This window comes from Varanus komodoensis, unplaced genomic scaffold (assembly GCF_004798865.1).
Source record: "Varanus komodoensis strain SLA01 unplaced genomic scaffold, ASM479886v1 scaffold8, whole genome shotgun sequence".
Lineage (NCBI taxonomy): Eukaryota > Metazoa > Chordata > Lepidosauria > Squamata > Varanidae > Varanus > Varanus komodoensis.
Window position 1 is genome coordinate 1,008,873 of NW_025336481.1, and position 12,906 is coordinate 1,021,778.

A 12,906-nucleotide genomic window follows, 5' to 3' on the forward strand; every position below is an offset into this window, starting at 1 on the left:
GCCCGACCGCCCTTTGAGATCTGCAGGAGAGTCCCTTCTCCGGGAACCCTCCATGAAAGAAATTAGGAGAGTAAATACCCGGAGGAGGGCTTTCTCTGCGGTGGCGCCCAACCTATGGAATTCACTCCCCAAAGAGGTCCGCCTGGCACCGTCGTTACTGGTTTTTCGGCGCCAGGTAAAGACCTTTGTATTTAAACATCATTTCAATTGTTAAAACATAGGATCTGGCCTGGGCAACTTCCTTCTCTTTCTCCTCCGATATTTTTATTTTATACTGATAATTTTAATTTTGTATTTGTAAATCAATGTATTTTTTTTATTTTTATATTTAATGGTAATTTATTATGTACTATTGTATTTCAATGTATTTTATCATGTTGTAAGCCGCCCCGAGGTTTCGGCAAGGGGCGGCATAGAAATGTTAATAATAATAATAATAATAATAATAATAATAATAATAATAATAATAATAATACATGGAGTTTGCGAGTTCAAACTCTGGTCCCTGCTTCTCAACCACCCAGAGTTCTGGGTGTGCACGTAATGGAGAGCTGCCCAGCAGAGTGGACAAGCTGCCTGGAGACAGCTGGTTTCCACATGCTCCCGAGCAACTGGCGACTTGCAAGTCGTGGCGTGCCTGAGCATGCACCGTGGGCCCGATGTCAAAGTGTCTCAACGGAACACTGAGCAGTACAGAGTCGCCCACTGGAGCATGCCCAGGCCTCCTGCCCCACGAACGCAGCACCTGGAGCATGTCTGCACGGGAGCCACTCTGAAAAGGAGCTTAGAGGTGGCCCAAGGACAGCTACTGGGGCAATAAACGATATTGATTTACTGGGGGAGGTCATCAGGAGGTGTGGGCTGCGGAATCATCAGTACGCTGATGACACCCAGCTCTGCCTCTCGTTCTCCACCAATCCAGGTGAGGCAGTGGCTGTGCTGAACCGGTGCCTGGCCGAGGTAAGGGAATGGATGAGGGCCAATAAACTGAAGCTCAACCCAGACAAGACGGAGGTCCTGTTGGTTGGTGGATCGGGCTTCGGGGAAGGGGACCTGAACTTAGCCCTGAATGGGGTTGCACTCCCTCTTAGGGACAGGGTCTGCAGCTTGGGAGTGCTCCTAAACCCAGAGTTTTCATTGGAAGCTCAGGTGACAGCAGTGGCGAGGAGCGCTTTCTTTCAGCTTCGGCTGATCCATCAGCTGCGCCCCTACCTGGAGAACAACTGCCTGGCAATAGTGACACACGCGCTGGTGACTTCCCGACTTTGACTTCTGTAACGCGCTCTATGTGGGGCTGCCCTTGAAGACGGTCCGGATACTTCAATTGGTTCAAAATAGAGCTGCCAGGTTGCTGACGGGGACTGGGCGTTATGTTCACATGACTCCAGTCCTCCGTCAGCTTCACTGGCTTCCCATGGAAGTCCGGGCCCAATTCAAGTTGTTGGTGATGACCTATAAAGCCCTAAACGGCTTGGGTCCTGGTTACCTGAAGGAGCGCTTACATCCATATATGCCCGCCCACCCCTTGAGATCAGCGAGAGAGGCCCTTCTCCGGGAACCCTCCGTGAAGGATATTAGGAGGTTAAGTACTCGGAGGAGGGCTTTCTCTGCGGTGGCGCCCCATCTGTGGAATGCACTCCCCAGAGAGGTCTGCCTGGTGCCGTCGTTATTTGTTTTTTGGCACCAGGCAAAGACCTTTTTATTCAAACGTTATTTTAATTGTTAATATTATTATTTATTTATTTTACTCTTGGCCAGGTCGACCCAAATTATACTGTTTTTATATTGTGTTTATTTATTATTGTGAGCCGCCCCGAGGCTTCGGCGAATGGGGCAGCATAGAAGCCTCCTAAATAAATAAATGCAAGCAGCCTCTACTCGCAGAGTTTCGGAAAAGCACTACAGGAGAACAGGGGAGTAGCCTGACATCTCCAAACCGTCCTGGATAAAAATGCACAGCATTACGTTAAGCAACAGCTGGTGAAGAACGTTCGCCCAGCTAGATTATTCACGGGAACGGGGAGTTCGGATCCTATTTCGCCTCTTCTATTACACTGTGCCTGGCTGCGTATTCATCACTGGGCCCAATGTAAGGTGCAATGTATTAGCACCTGAAGCCCTAATCAGTCTGGGAATAGCTTGGAACCTGGAAGACCACCTGAACCTGCACACACGACAGCGGAAGATTTCAGCCCAGCACCCGAGGCCCTGACCTCGGGAGTCATCGCGAGAACAGCGAGACCGGGAACACGGGGCTGGTGCTTCCATGGGCCAGGCGGCAGGGAGGAACAGGGCACCGCTCTGCTCTCACCTGCTCCCGCCAGCAGGTGTTCTGCGGAGCCCCCACCCGCTCTCCCTGCACGCGCTGGCCGCAGCAAGAGCAGGAGCAGTCCCCCACCCGCAGCTTCCCAGCTCACATCCCTCCTTCTGCAGCTGCCACGCTGATTCACCGAAGAGCCATGCAGTCAGGAGAAAAGCTCCACAGAGCTGGCACTGGGGCGGCAGCAGAGTCCAGGCACCCAGGACGGGGGCGCAACGCAGCGGTGGGAGGGGGCCAGCGGTAGCCCTGCATGTTCGCTTCTGCGGCACAGAGCGAGAGGACCTCTCCCAGGACTGGTCAAATGCCCTTTCTGCGGCCACCTCCAGCTCCAGAAGGGCAGGTGGCCTCTCTCTCTCTTTGAAAACCACTTTTCTGCAAGCACAGCTATGGGTCTCTTTATTCCTGCTCCGTGAGAAATAAATCTCATTCCTTCACAGGGTTATGGAACAAAGGTAAATTATTTGATATCTTCAATGCAGAGGATATTTTTGTAAAGAAGGCTTTCCTTATATTAAATCAAGTGATTCAATTAACCAGCTCACAGACTTTTAAAAAATGAATCTAAGACGGCACCATCTTAAAATGACAAAGTAACACCTTAAGGCCACAGGAGCCCAATGCCAGAGGCCATGTCTGGCAAGGCACGCACAGGGCACTGCCCGTCCAAAGACAGCAGTGGAATCCAGAAGCATTTCCACAGCAACAGCGCGACAACCAGGCAGGCCCTGCCTCTCACACCAAGGACCGCGATCCAAGACGGCGGCACAAAACGAGGGGCTCAAGACAGAGCTCGAAGCTAGGCAGGCCGATAACGTGCCCCGAGCCGTGATCTCCCCGAAGCCATAGCCAGAGAGGGGCGAGGGACTGTGCCTACCGCCTGAGGGTTTACGGAATCCTCGGAGCAGCTGCGGAGGGTCTCTGGAGATGTCCGTCCTGCCGCGTACCGGGGTGCTGCAGAGGGCCGAGGAACCGCCGCCGCTGCTCTCGCCACCAGCTTGTCTCCCGGTGAACCCTGAGAAGCACACACCACTGAGCAGCGCGAATGCCACGTCACCACGGCCCCACGATTACTATTCAACACAACCTCCTAAGTAGCCATGGTTCTGTCAGGTAAGGGCAAGCCTGGGCTACAGGCACCAGGCTGCAAGAACCATTATTAGCATAAAGCACCCAAGCGTTTTCATAATTTATTCCAACCACTGCTATCTGGATTTCTGCAGGGAACAGGGGAGGAACAAGAGGCCCGAGAGAAAGCAGTGAGGCACAGCGAGCCCACAAACTCCTCCCCAGTTTCAGTCCCCCTTTCTCACTTGCATTATGCTTAGCAACCGCTTTTATTTGGGTTATTTATTGCTGGTTCGATAATCTGTATGCCTCTTATTTGGCAACTGAGGATGGCATTTGTTTTTAAAATATTATGATTTGGGATCTCACGGATGAGGTGTGCTTTATGACGTTAGATGAATAAATAAATGCGGCAATAGGACAAAACGATCGCTCCTCCCCTGTGAATGCCGCCCCTGATGCCAACTTTCAGATGCCAAGCCCACCCCCAGAGCTTCTCACGTTCTTTTGCTACCGGGCCCACGCAGGGTCCCGTGCACCCACCCACTGCGACGCTCCAGGGCAGCAGTGTTGCTACTCCGGAGCCTCGGTGGCCTCGAAACTCTTGTGCTGCTTATTCCTGAAACCGTGTCACGGAGCGGAGGGGGAATCGTTGCGCTGTTCGAGACCAAGGGGCCCTTTCGCGTGTGTGCTTTTGCCAGTGGCACCTGCTCACCTGACGAACTTTCCATGTGAGCGCCATTGACCTTCAGAGGAGTCAGCACAACACGGGGAAGCATCACGCCTGTCTTCTTCTTCTGTTTGCTTGCCTGTGTGGCAGAGATGAAAGGGAACATGAGGAGGAAGGTGCTGCTGCTCTCTAAGGAGACAAGCAGCCTTTTCTCTTGGCAAGAGGATCCGGTGCTTTGCTATGCCAGCAGACAGGCCTGAGGCGGAGAATGCCAGCTCAGCCCACCGATTCCTCTCCTGGAGTTGGTCAGCATGTTCTGAACCAGCATGGCCAGCAGCTTGTCCCGGGGTCCAAAGATGCGCATGCCATGCCTGGAGTGCAGGGGAGCGCTGACTGCTTTCCCAGAGGCCCCCGACTGGCCACCACCAAAATGCGACTCTCTTGTCTCCACTAGTCAAAATGGGTGACGTTCTGGCTCACAGCACAGCTGCGTTGGGGATTTCGACACAGGCACCCATGAAGCATCAGTGTCCACTTTGCGCTAATGAGGGCCACCCTTTCTGGTCCGGTCTGCAGGGCTGTGCTACCTGCATCCCTACCTGGGAGGCTGCTCTGTGACTCTCCCGGACGGCGGGCACACTCTTGCTCGGAGGCTCAGTGGAACAGGAGGCATTTGAAGAGGTTTCGTCTAGAGATACTGGAAAGCAAGATTCGTGACATCAGCACCTGGAGATGAAGTGAGCAACTCAAGGCTTGGGTAGGCATACACTTACTATCATTATCGCCGCTCACAGTGCTGGCAGCTTCGTTTGAGCCGCTGCTTTCAGCATCAGCAGTATCATCCAACTCTTCTCCTTCAGGGGCAGCCAGGTTCCGAGACCACTGGACGGCATCCTTCTACAAAAACCAATGAGTGCTCATTTCCTCCATGAGCCAAACTGCAGAAGCACACGGATGCAGCTGAGCTTGGGGGAAGTCCCGTGCCCAACTCCTAGTCGCTGCCTGGTTAGCAATCACTGAAGCGAGATGGTGTGAACGAAAAACGCAAGCGAAAGAAGAAAACTGGCCATTCACATAATCCTAATGCTTCAATATTCTACAACCGGCATGCACGCTGAATCGCTAGTTACAACACAGTCACTGAACTGAGCCTATGAGCCCAAAAGCTGACATTAACACAATTCTAGAGCCAAGATCCTATCATATGCCAGGTCATGCAATATTCATTAGCCACCGAACCTTCAACCAATCCCAGGAAGAGCAATCTGGTCTTACCTTGAGGGTGAAAAGGCTGATGCGACCGGGGAGTTTGTAAAAGAGCCCATCACAGCTCCTTGAATTGGAGTGGAGCATGGCATTCAGGCAAGCCAGGGGGGATGTGCCACTGAAGGGAGAAAACAGGCAAAACTGGATCTCCAAGTCAAGCACACGTCACTTTATACTTGAGGGGGGAAATGGCCGCAAACACGGGGTACTGTGACTCCCCAACGCAGCAATTCGTGATAAACACAGTCTTTCAGACTGACCTGACCTGACATAAACACCACATTCTCTTCCTCACCCTTCCCAAATGCTCTAGTACTTCAGGCGTTTTGTATTTCATTAACTACCAATGTGTGAGATTTGGTCTCAAATTGTAACAAATAATTTTCAGTTGTTCTACCAAGCAGTATGTACTGAAGGGCAAACTGTTTCACTGCAGACCACCCAATACATTTCCTGTGCTGTGTCTGGGAAGAAGAGAAACCCTTTGGTTTCCACTGGGACGAGCACCCACACTCTACAGTGTGGTTTCTCCTAGGTTTCTCCATTGTAGTTTTGCCTACAATGCTACCTAGCTGAACTAGACACAACGCTATCCTGAAACCAGAAGAAAGAGGACATGGTTAATTAAGCCGAAACTGAAATTGGTTGTGAGGCAAGATTTTCAGTCTTGGAAATAAGATTGATTGCTTTTATATCTCACTCTTCATAGTGTCTCAGGAAAATCCTCAAGATGTTCTAAGATTCAGTTTTCTAAGAAGGAAGTAGGCTTGATATAAATTTTGGTTTCAACTCTTAATTCATTTTCTGCACCTTTTCCTAGAATTCCTAGACTGTAGCTCAGGAAGTATCAGCCACTTCTCTAGGAACACACATGCATCTTATAGTATTTATAAAAAGCTCTTCTCCCCTCACACCCGAAATCCAGGAGGAATGCGCAATGGAAATAACCATGCACCACACTATATACTCTCCACAGACCATGCAGACTTCAAGGTTTCAGGGGGGAAAGCACCAATATCTGTGCTGATCTGTGTCCCTACTGCCTCTCAATGGTATCCCTTTATTCATATAAAATCAGCCAGAACAAAACCAAATAGGAATATAGTTACCAAGTTTGAACTAACAAGAAGAATCTAACACGCAAACATTTGTTTATTTCAAATGTTTGAAATGTTTATTTCAAATTTGTTTTCAGTGACCAATGCCACTGAAATTATTTAACAGAAAGCAAAACCTGCAAGGGCTCTGCTCTGCTGCTAAAACAAGCGAAGAAACTGATCAGTGCTCTTAAGCTAATTAAGTAAAACCCGAAGAACATAAACCAACTTGTTTTCTGTGCGTGCTTCAAACTGACCACAAGATTTTTACTTTTAAGACACTATTTTAGAAGTAAACCCACAACAGGCCTCGCCTTGAATATGTTCTCCCAGGGGCTCCTCTTCCCAGTCAACAGGTAGCTACCACTCCTTCCACATTCTTTCCCCCCCCCCTGTTCCTAAGAGACCAGGACGACTGCCATTGTCTACCCACCTTCTCCCTATCAGATGCAGAGCTGCAGAGGCTTTTGGCCCGTGAGGGGAGAAAGAGAAAGGGACAGAAAGAGAAAGCAACACGCCAGCTACAGTGCATTTTTCCTGGAAACACAGCAAAGCCACATATGCGTGCATCTTAGTTCCTCTGCGTGGTAGGGAAGGAAGTGATTAAAGAGCATCGAAGATCACCTGTTTGTATAGAGGGGTTTCTTATCCACCACAGATAAGTAGGAAAGTGGCTCTTCACGGGAACAGCCTAAGCTGACAGAAATGTTATAGGATGACCTTTTATTCCAGAATGCCCCAGAAAAGAGGGGTGCATATCTGGGCTAACCACTGTGGGACCATTAAATGTTGGCAGCATGGCTAGTACTCATAGGCCTGCGATCTGCACCGTGACCAGGCTGGGGAAACCAGGCCAGGCCAGGCCAGGCCAGGCCAGGGGAAACAGATCCACTTCGATCCGCGAAGGAGACTTTGCACAGATGTTCCACTCTTTTCAGAAGCCATTTACCTTCTGGGGACATGCAGTGGTTCCATTGCAATGCCGGTTGCATGTGGGGGGGGAAACAGCCCATGAAAAGAAATGGGAAAACAATATGGGATTAACACAAAATGAAATGCTCGAACTTGCAGACAAGCCATTTAAGACAAATGAAACTAACAGGAAGTAGCTGACTTGGTCCATTTTACTTCTGAAGTACAAGGCAAACAATTTTCCCAACCAGCTTCCCTGCAGAAGATTTGGTTTGCATCTTCCACATAGCCAAGGCACAGCCGAAGCTAGGGATGATGGGAGCAGCAGGGTTCTGGCAGAGTGCTGCTCTCCCTCCTTGATGTTTGATCCCACTGAGCAAGGTACTCTCCTGGACTGACCTGGCAGGGGGGCACTGGAGGTGCTGGGTGGCAGCAGCTCAGCGCTCACCTGAGCGGCCAGCACCAGAGAGCCCCACTGGGTGACTCCTCCCCAGCCCCTCAGCAACTGAACTGCAGGGCTCCGCATGGTACAGTCTTCCCCCGGCGTGGCTTCCTGTCTACAGGAAGCTGCCGGAAGCAGTCAGCACACGATCTGGGTCCAAGTGCCACGAGCATTTTGCTGATACACAACTCTACCTGCCATTGGCATCTGAATCCGGGGAGGCCATGGAAGTCCTGGACCAGAGCCTAGACTCAGGGACGGGCTGCAAAGGGCCAGTGACCTGAAGTGGAACCCCGGCAAGATGGAAGCCCCAGGGGCGAGCAGCTCCCAACACTGGGAGGCAGGCTCACTGCCTGTTTCGGGTGCCGTCGTGCTTTCTTTGCAAGTTCCTCTAGGCCCATTAACTGAGGCTGGAGGTTCTGGTGAGCACGACAGACTGGATTACTGCAAGGCACTGTGCATGGAGCTGCCGGCTAGCCTGGAAGCTGGATCCAGGGCAGAGTGCAGCAGCCCGGCGACCGTCGAGACTATCCTTTGTCAGAGCCAGCGTGGTGCCGTGGTGAGAGAGTGCTGAACTGGGTCATGTGGGATCCCCGTTCTAGTGTGCACTCAGTGATGAAGCTCTGATGAAGAGGGACTTTGAGCCAGTCATGAACTCTTGAAGCCTCTCAGGGTTGTTGGCTTCAGCACAGCACCTCCGTTTCTCTGGAACTCTCCGCCTCTAAAACTCAGCCGGCTACTAATACTGTGTTGTTTTTGGTGCCCCCTAAAAACAGTTACTTCAGAAAGTCTTCCTGAACTAACCAGCCACTGATTTTGGTTTTAACATAATGTTCCACTGTTGTATCATTCACTGCACCAAAACCCTCATATTGGAATATGGAGCAGCATTATCAATCTTGTCCAAAATACCTGGAGGGCACTCGGTTGATGGTGTCTGTTCTACAGGATCAGCTCCAGGCAGAGTTGGCCCATATTTTACAAAATGGGTTATAAAATAAATATAATAACCCATTTTGTTAATTTTAATCTTAGTTAAAATTATGGTAAAATCCAGGATTATATTCTCAACCTTTTCCCCACGAAGCCTTAGAACAAATGCTCTCAGTCCAAGAGACAGGACCAGAGCACACCCGGTTACTTCCAACACTGTTTGCAGCGACAACATCCACAGCTATTCTAACCCTGTTCAGAGGATCCTGCCCTGTGCGTGTCGCCAGGCTGCCAGAACAGGCTGTGCTTATGTTTGCGCAGAGTTTACTACTGCATGCCTGGAGGGGAGGGGCAAGGCCTGCCACCGCAAGCCCACCAGACTTGAACGGTCTGAGGCAGTGCAATGCCTGTGCTACTTCGGCATCTCTGGCATAATGGGGGGTCCCCCTCTGGCACAAAATGAGAGACCGCTTCCCTGCCAAACTCCCCAGAATGACAAAGTTCAGAGGGAAATTACTGTTCATTTCATGCTGGGCGTTCATGAGCGCAGCAGGTAACGCCCAATGTAACTCCATGCTAAATTTGTAGCATATACATTGAACTCAACAGTAGCAACTTCATCCGCTCCATCTTTGCACCCTCCCCTCATGACACTTCATGCTGGGGGTGCAGTGGGATAAGGCTATCCAATAATCCTGCAGAGGCGCTCAAACACTGAAATGAGGAGCGATGACGACGCCATCTGGCAAATACCACAATGAATAAACTAGCAACATGGCACAGGAACTCTGCAATGATTCTAAACATCGACTGAAATGCCCATGACATGACATCATTAATTCCACCTATTTTAAACATGGCAGTTACCTTTGTGCAATACGACTGCTTATCACGACAGAAACTCAAACAGTTGTAACAAGCTCAGTCTACGCAATAAATGGCATGGAGCAAACACAGCACAAAACACGTACAAGCCCACAGCCTTCTCCATGCTGATGAATGGCACTTGGCGTATTAAGAAAAGCATCATGATCCCAATTACGGGTTCAGAATTCTGCCCAAGAGACCCAGGAATTACTCTAACTGAAGCTTAAGGTACAACATATGCTAATATTTTTAAACCAACTGAACTTTCAAAGGCAGAAGAGCTGTGCTGGAAAAAGCAAAGACGTCAGCTTCATAATATTACAACCCATTCTTTGATTTAGGCAGGAAGAGCATTACCGACCTCATTTCCTTTAGGCCTTCTGTTTCTATGACCCGCAGGATCTGTTTTGGGGTCATAGGCCCATCAGAGTAATTTTCCAGCACCTGAAAAGACCAAAACATAAAGCGTAAGACTAATCCCAAGCATTCAACTAGAACTTTAAGAACATGGGTCCAATTCAACATTTCTATAGAACTACCAGGAATGCTGCTTATTCTCACATAATCCATGCTCAGAAGGTTCCCATAACAGAGGTTACAGAGTAAAAATGTCACTCACACACAGACCACGTCAACAACTGCCGTGTTGTGAGAACACTCCCTTCTGCCAAATTAAAATGCAAGAGCTTGAATATAACTGAATCAGAAAATGTGCATGTCACTTAGACTTGTGTGGAGACCCGAGGAAGTCTGTGACCTTACCTTCAGTATGGGGGCGGGGAAAGTACAGCCAGCCATAGCTGGGTTTGGCCAGCCAGGTTTGCTGGCACGGCTTTGTTAGTTTTGCACACAGGATAAAAGGGGAGAGTCTCAAGCGGGGAAGAAATGGGGGAGGTTCCTGGTCCAGGTCTTATGACATTCCCCTGCTATAAATAAAATACCTTCAAAGCCTTGTATTAATCTTTGCATAGGAAGATGAAAAACACCTCTATCCTTCACCAACACCATCCACCCCATTTATTCCTTGATGCTGTCACAGAAAAATAGGTCAGCACTGAGGTGGGAACCCTGGTGGATCCACAGATTCCGGGTGGCATTAGCACATCGGGATACAGGAGCTTTGCACGCTCACTGCATTTACCAGGACAGGCCAGTGGAGCTGTGCTATATGGGGTGGTGTTTCCGGCAGGGCACTCGTCTGCCAGGGATGCAGTCTCTTGCTCTTGTAAGGGGTAGAAACTGGAGGCAGATCTCTTACTAGCGCAGGGCCTTTCTCTGCATTTCCCTGACCTCTTCCTCCCCCACCCCGCCCCACATTCCCTTCTGACAGGACACCTGTGTAATTCCAGATGCCGGCCAGAGGAGAGCGAAAAGAAAGCAGATGAATGGACGCCAGCAGGAGAGGGAACACAGGTGGGAGCAAAGGAGGTGGCAGGTGGAAGAGGAATTGCTCCTGCAGCAGCAACCGACGGGGATCGGGACTACTTAGTTTTGCAACATGTCATGCTGTTCCTCGGCCCCAAAGCCTTCCAGAGTTAAGCAAAACAGTCCCCGCTCGCAGGCTGACAATACAGGGAGACGCGACACACAAGGAAAAGGGACGGAGGGAGTCAGCAATTGCTTGTACAGTACAGACTGATGAAATGGCCTGCAGGTTGTGGCAGCTGAGAGGAGCGCGTGTGAGCAGGGCCCATGAAGGGACGCGGCCGACAAGGAGGCGGGCGGGCGGGCGCACTGCAATGCCCTCACGGCTTGGGTGACCTCTGCCAAGGGAAGGGGCGCTTTGAATGCTTCCTCCCCTGGAGCAAGCCCTGCGACAAAAGGTGCTCAGGAAAGTGCTCTAACCAGCTTCACGGGGCAGCGGCAAGAGGGAGAACTCTTTTAACACTGGAAGAAAAACCGAGTATGGAGATCAAGAAATGCCTGGTCTCTCACCAATGCTGAGGGGTTTTGCCCAACTGTTGATTCTGGAGCTCACTGTGGGAACCTCCCCTTCCTTTCTGGCATGGCCAAAAAGAACAAAGCTCTGGGACGAGGGAGCCAGTCCCATATCCCGAAGAAAAACCCCCTCTGCCATTCCATTTCTGGTTTTACACTTTTTCCATTCCAAGGTCCACACTGCTTGGCTGGGGGTTATCAGATCTGCACCGCAGGTTCGCTTCTTCACATCCATCCATGCTGTTTCACGTTCACTTCCCTCTGTCTTTGCAAATGATGATTTTGTTTGTAAAAAGGTCAGACAAACTGACAGAGAAATTCAGCAGGCAGAAAAGGGGTGAACAACAGCTGTTGGCTTGAAAGCTTTGTGCCTCTCTTGCACATCACGGGGGGGGGGGGAACAATAGCTGTGGGAAGCTGCTTTGGACAGCAAGATAAAAAGATGTCTTCCTTCATTTTCATCCAGGCAATCTATTATCGGACAACAAAATAGGGAGGGCTCCACTGTTATGAAGCATCACTCATCCCAAAAGTTGTTGGAAGGATCCAATTAAAAATCTCCTTTAATGTTCATCCCACTGGTTCTTCAGGGAACCATAACTGCTCTGGGAGACACCCCATCAAACATCCAACATATCAGACAAACTCATGTATTTATGCCTTACATTCTAAGGCAGATTTGCTTTCTTTTCTCTACTTTCTCCCAATAAAATGTCAGTGTGAAACACACATGTGAAATCCAGTTTAAATATAAACTGGATGTCTGCACATAAACTTCTGCTGTGAATTATCAGAACTTTCTATGTTCTGCATTAAGATTCGCATGTAAATTGGACTGGACGTGTCCCTTTGACAACAGTAACCCTAAGCAGAGTCCTAATGAATTTAGCAGAAACGCTGCTTAGGGACACGTCCAACAATACTGGGCTAGATGGACCAGCCGTTTGACTCCGCCTGAGGCAGCTTCCTGTGTTTCTAAGGTTGGGGATTCCGTTCTAAAAACTGCACTAATAGACCATATATGTCTATCCTCCCAGTCTAACAAGAGGGTGGAACTCTGAAACATGTAAACACGGAGATCTTAGTTGCTAAAACTGCACAATTCAGAGGAGTGGTGTGGGGCAGAACAGTTTGCCCTTGCTAAACATGCTTTGCTTAACGAAGGAATTTAAGGGCACAATCCAGCGCACTCCATGCCTAATGGACAAAAGCCTCCAGACTCAGACGCTCGTGTGCATCCACTACTTGCTGCAAGATGGCAGCAGTGGTCACTTTTGCTGACCCAAACTTCATGCCCTGCACTTCAACTAGATGGTTGCATTCAGCCTTCTAGAACGAAGCCCATGAAGGGTGAGGAGAGGAGAGGAGAGGAGAGGAGAGGAGAGGAGAGGAGAGG

General features: G+C 49.8%; 1 protein-coding gene across 2 annotated transcripts in view; it reads right to left on the reverse strand.

The window, feature by feature from the left end:
- The window catches only part of ASXL1 (ASXL transcriptional regulator 1), a 34,080-nt gene that overhangs the window by 9,025 nt on the left and 12,149 nt on the right, over positions 1–12,906 (reverse strand). The window contains exons 2-8 of one of the 2 annotated variants that reach the window (XM_044454902.1): positions 9,934–10,016; positions 7,368–7,370; positions 5,331–5,439; positions 4,829–4,952; positions 4,655–4,752; positions 4,101–4,194; positions 3,195–3,332 (exon numbers count right to left, since the gene is read on the reverse strand). In XM_044454902.1, coding sequence (XP_044310837.1) covers positions 3,195–3,332; positions 4,101–4,194; positions 4,655–4,752; positions 4,829–4,952; positions 5,331–5,439; positions 7,368–7,370; positions 9,934–10,016 — 649 coding nt within the window. The remainder of the gene's footprint in view (positions 1–3,194; positions 3,333–4,100; positions 4,195–4,654; positions 4,753–4,828; positions 4,953–5,330; positions 5,440–7,367; positions 7,371–9,933; positions 10,017–12,906) is intronic. The other variant, XM_044454903.1, reaches the window with a different exon arrangement.